General features: G+C 40.4%; 1 protein-coding gene across 1 annotated transcript in view; it reads right to left on the bottom strand.

Annotated features, from left to right (window-relative positions):
* Positions 1-15,357, bottom strand: part of RUNX1T1 (RUNX1 partner transcriptional co-repressor 1) — a 149,923-nt gene that overhangs the window by 54,285 nt on the left and 80,281 nt on the right. Inside the window, 3 exon segments of the mRNA XM_068983723.1 lie at positions 387-476; positions 3,675-3,916; positions 5,687-5,824. Of these exon segments, the coding sequence (XP_068839824.1) occupies positions 387-476; positions 3,675-3,916; positions 5,687-5,824 (470 nt within the window).

The raw sequence follows: 15,357 nt of genomic DNA, 5'->3' as shown, positions 1-15,357 counted from the left end.
AGAGATTTCTCAACTCTTTCCCAAACTATACAAAATTCTGCATTATAATTTTTTTGCATTATAATTTTAGAATGATTTTTGAAATTATCATTAAACACATTTAATGATAATTTAATGGTAACACATTACACACACATTTATTCAGATAGTTTTCATCCCGTTAAACTAAGTCAAAATGCCTTTTTTTTTTGAAGTTTATTTTTTTATTTATTTTTTTTTTATAATTTTTTTAAATTTAATTTTAAAATCTTTAATTCTTACATGTGTTCCCAAACATGAAACCCCCTCCCACCTCCCTTCTGACCCCCACCTAAAAAGAAACACTGTCGTGACCTAGCAATAGTATGGTTTGAAAATACTTTCCAGACCAGTGAGCTGAACAATACCTTCAAAAATGGGATGACAAAAGGTCGCAGTGGGAAGTTTGTAGCTTCTTGCAGTTTGGAATGAAATTCTTCAATTGTCAAAGTAGAGTTCTGTGGGAGAAAATATGTACTATAAATACATCTGTCCCTTGGTAAAAAATACCAAAAGTAATCAATTACTAATATTGTTACAGCATGGTGCTAACCCAGCAGACACACATACAGAAAGCAAATTCTTCTTTATAAAACCGCTTGACTCTATTAAAAACAACAAAAAAAGATCATATATTATCAGTTACTGTACCACCTACACCTAAAACTTGCACTTGAAAATGAAACACATTTCATTTGGTACTTTGAGAATAATGTGCAGGCACCTTACCATAGTTTAATTTTCAGAGAAGTCCCCGTGATTATGAAGAAACTTATTACCTTTATGGAAAACAAACACATTTGCACGTATTTAAAAGCACAACAGATCAAATAAAGGCCAAAGGCAAGTGTTAGAATGTCTCAGTTCATCCCACATGCCATGGGCTGATCTTGCTGATGGAAATATCCTTCTCCTCCTGTCTTCCCATCTTGTATCCTTTCTCTGCTTATCAGAGCATCTTGGCTCAGGACGAACAGCTAAGATGGGTAGTGTGCTGTATTAATGAGGCCAAAGGTCTGAGCCTTCTCTGAGTTACTAAGTCTCAGAGGGTGAAAAAAACTCCCCAGTCATCCAAGATACTGCATTTATCCTAGAAATACTGTGCATTGCTCAGCCCCAGAGACTATTCATGACAAGCTGAATTCACTCCTAACCTAGGCCATAAAAACAAACCCTCAATCTTCAGGGTTTGGATCCTACAACGGGTAATATTCCTTGGTAAAGGCATCTATTTAATAGACCACCGACCTACTATAAAGTTGTTGAGTGAATTAACCACAGTCTGGTTCATTTTTCTTAGTCTCTAGGCAGAAGCACAACTGTAGACTTCAGTCTCAGCTTTTTCAACTGCTCAGTTATCCTCACAACTGACAAGATTAGGTATTTGTAACCTAAGGACTTTAGAATAGCGCTCCACCTACTTTTCAAGGCAAGTTCCTTTTCCTTTTATGATAGAGTAAGGGGGCATCAAGTTTTAAGATTTTTATACCTCCAGACTTGAAGCATCTTCTCTTGAAACTATGAATGAACACTTAACTTCCTATCTGTAACAATAAGGATCAGAGAATACATTTTTTAATCTTTCATTCTGTTTCCATGGCTCCATTTTCTAAAGCTCATGCCCGTTGTGTTTGCACGTTTAAACAGTTCTTATAACACTTTTCTTACCTCTATCTAAAGAACAGGCTCTGATTCATTATAATTACTGCTGCTACTGCTAAGTCGCTTCAGTCGTGTCCGACTCTGTGCGACCCCAGAGATGGCAGCCCGCCGGGCTCCCCCGTCCCTGGGATTCTCCAGACAAGAACACTGGAGTGGGTGGCCATTTCCTTCTCCAATACATGAAAGTGGAAAGTGAAAGTGAAGTCGCTCAGTCGTGTCTGACTCTTAGCGACCCCATGGACTGCAGCCTACCATGCTCCTCCGTCCATGGGATTTTCCAGTCAAGAGCACCTGAGTTCAAATCATAGGCCTGTCAGTCACTACCAGTTGGGTGGCCTAGAATAGTTTTCTTCTGTAAACCTCAGTTTCTCCACATGTAAAATATATATAAATAAAATGATGTGTCAAAGCCTGCAGCCAAATGCTCAAAGCAAAATTCATTCTCTATTCATTCATCATTTGACAAATGTTCACTGCCTGCCTAGCATTATTAATTAATGTCTTCCTCTAACTTATCTCCAAAAAGTTTTTAGACAAATAAATATCTTAACTACTACCCTCAAAAGCATTCCACTTAATACGTGGGAAGAAACCTACTTAAAGCTATCAAATTTTTATATATTTGAAGTTACAGAAAGCATGGTTAAAGAACCTATCAGATTTAAAAAGCAGTTTTCAAAAAGACATATTTTTTTTTTAACTAGTAACAAACACAACAACACAATTACTGTTTTTGGATTTATTTTGTGGTTCTATGATATAAGTTACTTATGTGTCAAAGAGACTTTGTGCAAAACTCAAGAATAAATAAAAAGGAAAAGGTAAATACTGACAAAAGTAAGTGCTGTATGCTGACACACTTATGTCAAAATCACCTTCCTGTCACAGAGCAATACGAGGTGACACTGATGGATTCTGAAATATGTGAAAGCTGCTTGTTTTTAAAGTGTGAAGGAGAGGGAGGTAAGGGTTAAAAACTGAATGGTAAAATCTCTGTCAAATGTGAGATACCATGATCTGAAGCAAGTCTATTGCACCAGACTCTCACGCAGACTTTTAGGACTTTTTTTGTAAAACACACTGGTGTGGCTTTGCCCATGATAAGTCTATGTAATAAGATAAACGAAATCATCATCCTAAATGAAAATTCTTTATTTATAAAGAAAATCACAGGACATGCAAAAGTGATTTAGAATGCAAAAAAAAGAAATATGTTCCAATTTCCAGTGTGACAATGGACACACTGTAGTATAATGTGCCCAAATCAACACTTCTATTCTCAGAATAATGGTTTATGTAATTCTATCTATAACAACAACAAAAAAACAATTAAAGAATGGCTACAAGGGGTTAAGGGATGAAGAAGTCAGGGTATTATTGTTTTATATGTACAACTTCAGTTTGGGGTGATGAGAAAGTTCTGGAAATGCATAGTAGTGATGGTTATACCACAACGCGGATGTACTTAATGCCACTGAACTGCACACCCAGAAATGTGTTAAAATGTTATGCTACATGCTTTTTCTTCCACACACACAAAATTTACTGTTATTAGGCTTAAAAATGAAAACATAAAAGAATAACGTGTTACTTGTTATAAATTCCTGCTCATCTAGGCTACTAATAAAAATTCTCCAAAGCAATGAAGTTAAAATAGGCACCCAATTACATTAAGCAAACCACTAACATAACAAAAATATTTTGCCATTGTCGAAGTACTTTAGCCATGCCAGGAGGATATACCTATTAAATTTTATGCACATACACAATTATGGCCAAGATAATGATAAATCTGCATAACCACAGCCAAAAGGTAAAAGAAATCACGCTGGGGGTCAATATGTAATGCAGACCTGAAACCCTTGTTCCTACAGAATTAGACTTGCACGCAATACCCGGTGTGGAAACAAAAGGGCTGCAAGAACACAGCCTGTGCTTGGAGTCTCCCCCACCTTCTCCCTTCCCCCAAGTTGGGCCGCGTTCAGTTGGCTTACCACCAGGCCTAGGACGAGGGTGCGGACTCGCTCTCCTATCTCTGGCGAAATGTCATTGCCAAACTGCTGCAAGGTAGTGAGGAACCGTTTCAGCTTGCTGAGCTGCCTGGCGCCGCAGGCTGGGGGCAGCTGTTGATTAGCCAGAGACGAGGAGGAAGAGGAGGAAGGCCCGTTGCTGAAGCCGTTGGGCGGCGACGGGGCGCCATTCAAGGCTGTGGGCGAATGGCTCGTGCCATTGGTTACTGTCGAAGGGCACAAAATCAGAAAGAAGATAAACGAATAAAGCACGTCAACAGGAAAATCACAACTAAGGGTCCTTCCCTTCCAATCTGGGGACTTTGGGTCATTTCAAAGCTGCGGGGTGTTTGGTGAGATGCTCTGACGTCACGGGGTGGCCAGGCGCTCGGGTGCTCCCTGACTCCAGGGGTGGACCCCTCACCCTGCAGGAAGACAGTCTGCACAGAAGCTGGTAATCAATGGGGGCTGGCTGGAGCGCAGGGCCAGCCTGCCTCCCAAGCACGCATATGCCAGCCACCTGAAACGCTTCAAACACAGAACAAACAGCATTTTGGATGTCAGCTTTTTGTCACAGGCTTACATCAATGTAACAGAACTATTCCTTTCTAAACGGCTCCCCGAGAGAAAGTGTACATTTGGTGGAGACTAAATTTATCACTGGACATTTTTAATCATGTTTTGTACACACAACTGACAGCTGTGTTTATAGAAAGAGTACTTTCAAGTTTTAACCTTATACCACCCAATTAGAAGGCTATTTTCTCCCCCTCATATTTCTTAACCACTTTTTTAAGGAAAACACAAATTTTATGTAAGAAGCCAAAATGGATATGGTAATTATCAAAGAGTTACTTCTAGAAACCGAAAGGGACATCTCAATCCAACTAATAGCATGGATAGGCGGTAACTTAGTGAATTCACTCAATAAAATTTACTTGAATATCAAGGTAATAATCTGTAAGAACTAGGGTAGAAAAATTTACACATTTCTCACCAAAGAAACTATTGACTTTATCATGGTAGATCTTTATCAAACCTATCTTTGAAATATAATTTTGATAAATGACCTCCAATGATATTTTAAAGATGTTTTAAGTACCTTATCATTCTTAAAAAGTCAAGAAAATAAAATGGTCTTGTCCCAAGTGAGGAACAGAGCTACCTGTCAAGAAATGACATCTCACTAGGCCCTGTCACAGCAGGCATACGCCTATCACTGTGACTCTGGGCAAAAACAAACCAAATGCAAGTTGACAGGGTTACAACTTGGCACTGTTGCAGCCCCCTGCTCCTTATATGTTTGGAAAGGCCTTTTAAATGGCAGTGCAATAGTTCATAAATAACCTGGATATTCCTTTTGCTGATCCCTTATACAGCCACAGATCTATTTTTGCTTATTATTTTTCATTCACATATAGATTTCAGGGCGCATGGTCTGTAAATATTAGTTTCACAAATCTTTTGTGATATTTTGACCAGGATTTTCAGATCGATGAAAACAAAGCTATCCCCCATCCCTACTAAAATATACAGGAATGAAAGGGAAGTTGGTATTCTGTCAGAATAGTCTGTCCTTTCCTAGACTGACACAAAAGGCAGTACACTCCACTGGTTCAGAACACAAGTCCGGAGCCAAGCTGAAATGGAATAAACATTTAATAAACGTCTGACAGGTTCAACACAAGAAAGATGCTCCTTTATTTCAAAAAGGTTTCTGGAGGCTTTGGTTGCGTAAAACAATCCGCCTTTTAACTTAAGAATGTAGATTTTAACATTATTTGTAAATGATGGAAGAAAGTGGTATTAGAAGATCAGAAGGAGCCTGGAAATAATTGCAGCCTATTAACATGTTCCAAGTCGAAAGGAGCAAGCTAAAAGGGGATCTTCATTTATCCTAAGACATTATGCTGGATCTTCTTGTCCCTTGATCTTTATTCGCAGAAAACAAAATTAATTTGAACTTGAAAACAGAAAACGCAGAAACGTCTACTTACACGTCGTTGGTGTAAATGAACTCGTCCTGGGAGCCCCTTGAGTTGTTGGGGGAGGTGGCATCGTGGGAGGAGTCAGCCTGGATGGGGTCTTCACATCCACAGGTGAGTCTGGCATCGTGGAGTGCTTCTCAGTACGATCTGGAGGACGCCACCACGATCATGTTATTTGACTCTTTAAGCACCTCGGGGCTTTCTTTTTTTTAGCACCTCGGTTTTGTAAGTGGGGCTCATCTTTTTTTACAAGCAAGGTAACAGAAGAAACCTAGCATCTTCTATCAATAAAGTAGGTCTATCTACCGAGGCTTAAATCAAGACTTTACCATGCAAACCTCTCTTAAGAAGGTGTGGCACAGATGGCAGGGCCTCATTTCTAACTGGGTAATTTCACATCCTATTGTTATTTCTGGCTTGGGCAGATGCTACCTTTGGTAGTGTTATATGCAACAGCACAACTTCACTTGACGCTGAAGCCAACATTAGCAGGATGTAAAAAATAGATGAGGAAGTGGGCCGGTAATGAAGCCCTCAGGCAGCTCAGAAAGTACACAAATCTGAGGCTCTGTTATGCAGGTGGGATCCTGTTAGACGCTGATGTTCTGCGATAGCTTTTTCTGTAATACTTGCCATCCCCTCTCCATGCTTAGCTTTCCAGTCTAATAGATGAAGCAGGCTATGTCTCCTGGTCATAACCTCTCACTTCATTTTTTTTTCTGCCCTGTTTGAAAAATCACCACTACATAAATGTCACACAATGAAGTTATTATTGACTTAGAATTTATGAGTTTATGATCCACCATTTAAAAAATATGTAACCAATACTTCAACCACCAATCTCTGGCAGAGTAAGAATGGAAAAATAGCAAACTGAGAACTCAAAAGAACTAAAGACCCTCCTAATATTTTTTTATGAGTATGTGACAAGGAGAATTTCCCTGACTACCCAATAAAGCACTTCAGAACTTTTATACTAAGTGTATTTTTCTCTTGCAATTTTAAATTTCTCAATCTAATCTACTCAGAGAAACAGATCTCCAGTAAAAAAAAAAAAAAGAAGGAAAGAGTGTTTTTTTTTTTTTAAGATGCAATTTTCTACCAAATATGTGTACACATGCACACATACCCCCCATAAAAACATTTCGGAGGTGCCTCTTGCAGCCTGAGGCACAGATACCTACCAATTAGACTTTTTGAAAAGTAAAATAATATAGACTATTCCTAAGAATGGATCTCTTAAAACATCAATATGGTCACCATAGTGAAAAACTCTCAAAATTACTTGTCAACTATTAAAATGAAAAGCTCAAATTATTACTATGACAATTCCAAATCAACCTCACCTTTATTCAAAGCAATTTCATAAGACTTGGGAGGCAACAGAACATGACATTTGAAAGCTGAAATAGCGCAGATAACACATAAGGGAAGTTGTACTAAAAGAATCGAAGTAATCACCATTCTAATAAAGAGCATTTTGAAAGATGAATCAGTGAACAGTAAGTATCAGGATCTCTCTTTCTTCATCTCCACTGCTGGCTGAATAACAATGACTATCCCTATGGTGAATAAGTGTTTCCGAGTGAAACGATGGTGAAACACATGGAGAGCACCTCTATCTCTATCTTATTATTAAAAGCTTTTCCTCATATGCTATTCCAGAGCGTTTTGCAACCAGTGCCAGTGAATAACTTATTCTAGAGAAAAGCAGAAGTTAGGCAGGCTCAAAACTACTTCTTTGATAGTTAAATTCATTGCACAGTCTACTCACCTCAACCAACCTCAGCAACAAGGGAATAAATAGCTTTCCACTTATGCTGCAGCTTAGGGAAGAGGTACAGCAGCAAATACAAGTCTCCCTAAATAAAGGCAAATATTTCTCCCTTGCCAAGGAAGGAAGGATAAAGGCAGGCTTGCCAGAGTCGGCTGGGAGATAACAGTGGGAACTGCTGGTCCATCTGGTTTGCATTCTGCTAACACTCACACAGAGCTGTTAGCGAAGGCAGTCCAGACCCACAGATTTGAAGCACGTGGTTGCACAGAGAAAGGAAGGGGGGGGAGGGGAAGTGGGAATAACAGAAAATAAATAAATAAACATAGCAAGCGAGAGAAGGAAAGACGAGAAAGGGGGAACACACCAAGAAAGCAGGGAGAAAGGAGCTTGAAGTTACAGTGAACAGCTTCAGCACCCCTAAAGGCAGAGCCTTGGCAGGAAGTCACAATGGACAGCTTCAGCATCCAGAAAGGCTGAGCCTTGGTAGACACGGGCCCTGCCTCACCTTGATGCGATTCCTGAGCAAGATCTAAACTTGAGAATATATCCTGCACCCACTTTTTACTACTCTTTCTCCAACAGCCCGCGCTAAGGAAAGAGGGGATAATAAACTGTCAAGTTGACAATGGGTTTCCTCTTCAGACTCTTTTAAGATAAAATTTGCGTTTGTCTTCTGCTGCCCAGTTTCAGAAAGATTTTTGATACATTCGCAATTTTAATCTGAACACCTTTCAAATACCTGTCTTGGTCCACTTATGTAACATGATTCCTATGCAGAATTTAACCATAATGACAGCAGTAATTATTATAAAAGGTAGATGAACAACTTTTTTTAAATTTCTGAAATGTCATCATTTTAGGAGCAATAAGCACTAAGTCAGTGAAGAGCAAAACACCACCACTTCTAACAGTAATATACACACTTTCACCAGAATGTATGTTCATGTGTATGTGTATTTAGGATTTTGACATCGGCCACATTTCTGTGATGGTTAGTTTCACTCTGATGAAAAGGAGTTCCAACCCAGAGGTCCTACAAACTTTGACAAAGTGAGACCATATGTAACTCATTCGCTGTTCACTGCAGTCAATCCAGAATTGAGATAGATGGTGAAATAACCAGCCAGGCCTAAGCCATACACACACACACAAAAACCCTCTGGAGCAGAGAGACGCAAGGAAACTCAGAAAATGTGTTTTAACTATGCTGAGTTCTGTTGCATTTGCTTTGGATTATTTTTTAAAAAAAACATTCTGAAATATATATTCTTGAAATTTCTATAGCAAACAGTAAAAGAGCTATGATTCAATCATAGAAGTATTTCATTCCATTTCCAATTAGAGGATATAGTAAAACCAATATTAAGCTATAATATTTCTTACACAGTTTTCTAAGTTTATGAAAATTATATTGTTCTTGTATGTAATTTCTATTTTTAGTTGCTCTGGGGGAAAGCTGACATTTATTGACACAAAATGATAAAGCCAAAAAGAAAGAAAGAAAAAAGTTATCAGTAAATTATGTATTTTAAAAAAGAATCATCTACCTTAATGATTCACACCACTTCTAAACAACATCTTCCCTATATGGTAAGTTTTCAGCTCACATGGCAAATATTCAGCACATATGTACCAAAGATGGCTGATGCATGGAAGGAAATGTGGTATATATAAATATATTACTGATAGCATTTCAATACCCAATTCAATGTCAGGGCCTTCTAGAAGTGGTATGTTTTCCATTTCCTTTTTTGTTGTTGTTACTTTATGTGAAAAGGTATGGCATAATCCGCCATGGCACTTATTTTACTTTTAGTTAGTTCAAATAGTTCCAGATGTGTTCTTAGAGTTTGAGGACAGGCATTCTACATTTCCCTTGTTTACATACCATTCTAGAGATGATTGGTGTAAAAGAATTCAGTATTGGTATAATGAATGGTATAACATTTTCTATCAGAGTTCATCATGTCACTTCTAAAAGAAGAAATATCTGTTTCACAGGTGTTATGGACCGAAGAACTTTTCGGTCAATTAGTAGTTAGTTCAGAGTTAGTCTTATTTGAGTGTTAGTTAAGAAAGCTACAAGGCATGCACCAAAGAGGATTAAGCCCAAGTGGAACCAAAGACCAAGGTACTATTAAATGGAAAGGCAGGAGGAAAAAACTGGCACAGAGTTTGGTTTTTATTTCTCTGGAAAATAGAGCAAATATGGTTCTGACAATGGAGTCATTTAGTGATTCCAGTGACTGGGTGTGAGCTGTTACAAGCAACTGTCTGCAGACTCGAAAGGTAGTCGTTCCAGCCTCTACAACACCAACACCTCATTTCCTTGATAAACACCTCTGGCAACACTCATACCTGCTAAGGACCCTTCAACAATGCTTAAGAATAAAAGTCAAATGCTAACATTTCAACCGAATGCAATTATACAGTGGGAAGGATATTTATTAACAGCGATAACAGAACTTCAAGTTAAGACAGACGTGGTTGCAACTGTAGACTCTCTTGACTATTAGCAGTGAGCCCTCAGGCAAGTGAGTTACACTGAGTCAGTTACTCTTCCCTGGCGGCTCAGCTGGTAAAGAATCCACCTGCAGTATGGGAGACCTGGGTTTGATCCCTGGGACGGGAAGATCCCTTTGAGAAGGGAATGACTACCCATCCAGTATCCTGGCCTGGAGAATTCCATGGACTGTATAGTCCAAGTGGTTGCAAAGAGTTGGACATGACTGAGCAACTTTCACTTCCACTTTCTTTTCCCTTTTCAGTCCCTCTTAAGAACAGGGATGCAATCCTCTGCTGCAACAGGACCCCACCACAGTGCCTTCTTGTATCAGGCACCAACTTGTGTGAGCTCCTTCTCTTTGGCCTTCCTCTCCATGATCCATTGGCTTTATTGCCAATGCCTTTCCCCGACTGTATGCTCTGCCTATACAGGGCACCTTGACATTACTCCTTGACTTTTCTGCCTTTCTTTATAGAGCTGTTGTTTCCTTTATCTAGAACATGTCCCATCTTGTAGATTATGTACTGCTCATTATGGATTCCACATCCTCTTAAAGCTTTCCCCAGCTGCCCTACGTACCAACCGTATCAGGCTTCCTCTGCGTCCCTTTTATTATAGCCTATCTGTAGAACATCTGTATACGTGAATCTGTATTATACACTCAAACACCCCAACCAGTGATAATATTGACAGTAATCAGTTAAGTGTTAGCCGCTCAGTCGTGTGTGACTCTGTGACCCCATGGACTGTAACCCGCCAGGCTCCTCCATCCATGGGATTCTCCAGGCAAGAATACTGGAGTGGGGTGCCATTCCCTTCTCCAAGGGTCTTCACCAAGGGGTCTTCAGCACCCAGGGATCGAAGTCAGTTCTCCTACATTGCAGAATGATTCTTTACCCTCTGAGCCACCAGGGGAGTACAGTAAGCAACCTGATAGCAATTTAAGTGCCTCCTTAGGAAGACATTTAAAACTAAGCACGACCACGGCTTTCATCACTACCCAGGTGGCGCTAAGCATAAAGAACTTGCCTTTCAATGCAGGAGGCATAAGAGAGGCAGGATCAATCCCTGGGTAGGGAAGATCCCCTAGGGAAGGGTACGGGAACCCACGCCAGCCTGGAGAATCCCATGGACAGAGGAGTCTGGCGGACTTTGGTCCATAGGGTCACAAAGAGTCAGACACAACTGAAGCTACTTAGCATGCATGCATAGCTTTCATAAGAAGGAATGTTAATTCATAACTTTTACAAACCCATTCCCTATATTATAGCCAGTTTAAAGACAGCGACCTTAATTCCATGGCAAAAGACAAACACAGAATCATCAACAGCATATAAATACATGAGAAAATGCGATGCAGGTAAAAAGCAAAGATTCTGAAAATCCAAGATTCAGTTCAACTGTGGTACCACTTTACGTAGTTTCAGACAAAGTGTAAGGATGACCTATCACCTCATGTCTTACCATGTGTTATGTGAAGATATTTATTTCTGATATTCAAATCTGATCTGACCTGTTACCTAGTTTAAAACCATTGGGACTGTCCCACTGACCACAGAATAAAATATAAGCTCTTTAGCTTATCTTACTACTACTAAGTCGCTTCAGTCATGTCCGACTCTGTGCGATCCCATAGATGGCAGCCCACCAGGCTCCCCCGTCCCTGGGATTCTCCAGGCAAGAACACTGGAGTGGGTTGCCATTTCCTTCTCCAGTTTTCCTTTAAAATTGGAGGAAGTTACAGTTCAATACACATAGGCAAAGTCATATCTGACTCTTTGTGACCCCATGGACTGTAGCCCACCAGGCTCCTCTGTCCATGGAATTCTCTAGGCAAGAATACTGGAGTAGGTTGCCATAGCTTACCTTATGTCACAGATATTGCTGAGTTCCTTCTCAACAGCCCTTATCCCAGTCTTCCCTGCTGAAGAGCTCTACTTTTGTTCAGATACACAATTCTTAGGGGCAGATTCTGCTTGTTTTAAATTACTCAGGTTATCACATTCCCCTTATCAGCAACAGGTTTCAGAAGTGAGAGCTGTGCTCCAATTATGGACAATGGGTCATGAAGGGAGGTCTATAGAAAAGGTTCTAGGAAAGACTTCCTCCTAACCCACCAAAGAGAAACCAAAGCAGAAAATACCCCTTTTTCTTCTGTCTGAAAGTGATTCTTTCACTTCTTTGGAATTTACTTTTCTTATTTAGAAAATTAAGCATCTTGGAATACAAGACCTCAAGGGTCTTTGCAAAACTCTAATATTCTCTCATTTCTTTCTTCACATGTGGCTCACGATAATCTCAAACAAAAAGGAGGCTACTCAGAGAAAATGTATCGACAATAAAGTGACCACCAGACCTCCTCTGTTCACATAAACTTCTGTGTCCACAAGACTATGCCAGAAATCTTTTTCCAGAAACATTAAAATGAATATCTAGCTCTTGTTTTTAAATACAATTTTCAATTCTCATGACTAAATCTCTGTCAATGATTTGGTTACAAAATAACTGTACAAATGTCCAAATTTCTCTGTTTAAGCTATCATCAAAACACTCATTTTCAAAGCTCAGGTTCTTGAAATCATCATCTACACTCACTTTCCTTATTTCCTTTCCCTCCTTACTTGGAGTAGACACCTGTAAGACCTCTGCCTAGAAAGTTTCCCTCCCAGCATGGGGACTTGCCAAGCGCTCTAATCTCATAGCTACCTTGGGAGCCACCATGTTCTTTGATGACTTCATACCCTGGATACCAGCGGCTGGCCCAGGCCCAGCACTTAGTCTGAGATGGGCCATCTCAGGAAAGAAAAGTAACTCCAATCCAGAGACGAAAATCACACGGTCTGCTGCCTTTCATGTCCAGAAAGCAGGTGTGTGTTGGAAAAGAAGGCAACAGGCGGGAAGAAATCAAGAAATGACAAGAGATTATCCTGATAGTGCCTCACAGGAAACTTGCTCCTTCTACTGGATTCTAGTTGCATCTCTAAAATTCCTATAATTTGGATCTTCCACACAATCCTAGTTAATCAGTCCCTCCTTTGCCTAAATCTTAATTTGAGCTGACTTTTTACTTGCAACCAAAGAATCCTGAGTAAAATAACCCTGGACTATAGCATCAATGTATTCTCCTCCTACTGAAACTTCTAAATTGTCTCTTATTAATCCAAGAAACACTTGTATCATTTATCTGGCATCTTTGTATCAGCTGACACTGAACACCACTTCCTTCTGCACGAAACATACTGTCCTCTGGACTCCGTTATTCTAAACTTCTCCTCATTTTTCTCAGGCCTCCCTGCGTGTTCTTTCTCAGTCTCTTTTAAAAGTTCACTCTTTGACATCCCTATGATAACTACTCTATTTCCCCACAGTGTTCCTCTTCAAACTTTCACTCTATGCCTTTTCCTTAGTGACGTCATTGGTGCTGTGACGGTCACACCATGGCCATTATGTGCATGACCTGTACATGTAACTCTAGCCCTAATATCCCTTCCATGTCCTAGAATCGAATATCTAGAATGCTCCTCATTTCAAGAGGCTGAATTCAAGCTCTTATAAAACTAGCCTCTCACCTTGCCTAAGCGACAATCCATTGAATGGACTTTCTGATCTGACAGTTCGTCTCTGATACATTCTCCAAATCACATCCAAAGACCTTTTATAACGTTAAGCATAAAGTCCTCGTGTCTTACTAGGACGCAGAAAGACAGAGCTTTGTGACTTATCTGGCTCCCATGTTCCCCCCAGCCACCTCTGAACTCTTTCCTGAATTGCTACGGCCTCTGAAAGCCCCTGGGTCACACGGGGTTCCACTGCACTGCGTCCTTTACCTGACATACCCTTCACTCCACCACTGTCTGCTTAAGTCCATCACTCCTTTAAAACTCCATCTGGGTCTCACCTCAGCTAGTGCGTGCTAAGCCACTCCAGTCTTGTCCGACTGCGTGTGACCCTGTGGACTATAGCCCACCAGGCTTCTCTGTCCATGGGGTTCTCCAGGCAAGAGTGCTGGGGTGGGTTGCCATGCCCGCAGCCAGGGGATCTTCCTGGCCCAGGAACTGAACCCGCATCTCTACATCTCCTGTGCAGGCAAGTGAGTTCTTTACCTCTTTGTCACTTGGGATGCCCCAGCACAACTCTCCCATCCTGGGCTGTCCCCAAAACTACCCTATATTTCCATATTTCACTCTCTAGATCGTCTTTTGGCACTGATTGCACTTTATTTAGAACCAAGGTCAGTCTCTTCCACTAAACTGTAATTTATTTAAAGGAAATTATGATGACATATTATTTGTTTTTATAGCCCCAGTACTTGGCACAGTGCTTGACACATAAAAGGTGCTCAATACATATTTTAAATGAATATATATTGCTATAAGGCCATAATGCAGGCAGATGGGATAGGGTGTCCTCGGAGGAAAAGAACCAGATGTAGCTTTTTGACATAAGAGAACCCATTTTAGGCCTAAGCCCTTTTGTGATCTAAGCCTAGTTACCATGCTTGTCCCTGAACAGGTCTCAGTAGTAAATGATCTTCCGGGAACAAAGGAATGCAGAGCAGAGGAAAAGCAGTCAAGAAGCAACAGGTCAGCAATAAACCAGAGTCCTGGCTGTTCCTCAAGGGATACACATAACCATCGGACACACATCTCGGAGTTACTCTACGGGAACTAAGACTGCCATCCTGCTAAGGATGGTAGCTACACGTTAGGGCACCCGAACCTAAGGAAAGACGATTCTGACCTTTTCTGACCCTTGTGACTTCAGGCAACTAAAGCTTGGATTCTGTCAACCTCTGCCCCAAGTCTATGCTGAGTTTTTTGAAAATATTCATTTACTTATTTGGTCGCACTGGGTTGTACCCCCCCGGCTCTTCAGTGCAGAGCGCAGGCGTCTCTCTAGCTGTAGACTCAGCACTTGCAGCACAGCATGCGGGATCTCAGCTCCCTAACCGGGGATCAAATCCGTATCCCCTGCATTGAAAAGTGGATTCTTAACCACTGGACCATCAGGGAAGTTCCTTTATGTTGAATTCTTCTCTGTTCCAGTCCTTCATGAATATGTATGTAGCTTAAAACTCCCCCAGTTTTGCTATTCGAGGAGACACTGCTTTGGATAAGATTGCTAGCGTTCTCCTTACTTGCTGCAAGTAATAAATCCTTCCTTCTCCTGGTTGTATCTTCTGTGATACCCACCAAGAGGGGAACCCAGTTTCCAGGTGAGAATAAGGCATGCCTTTAGTCACAACTTTGAAATACTAGAACTTTCAAGAAACATGCCAAATCTAAGATACAATCTTCTACACCTTTTTTCTATCTACACTCTGAAAACATTAAGTAACCAAAGATAAATCTTTGAATTGGATTAGTGAGTTTACCAGTTTTAAAATGTCTTTCAGTA

This window comes from Capricornis sumatraensis, chromosome 11 (assembly GCF_032405125.1).
Source record: "Capricornis sumatraensis isolate serow.1 chromosome 11, serow.2, whole genome shotgun sequence".
Taxonomy (NCBI): domain Eukaryota; kingdom Metazoa; phylum Chordata; class Mammalia; order Artiodactyla; family Bovidae; genus Capricornis; species Capricornis sumatraensis.
This window is presented reverse-complemented; position numbering and strand designations above follow the sequence as displayed.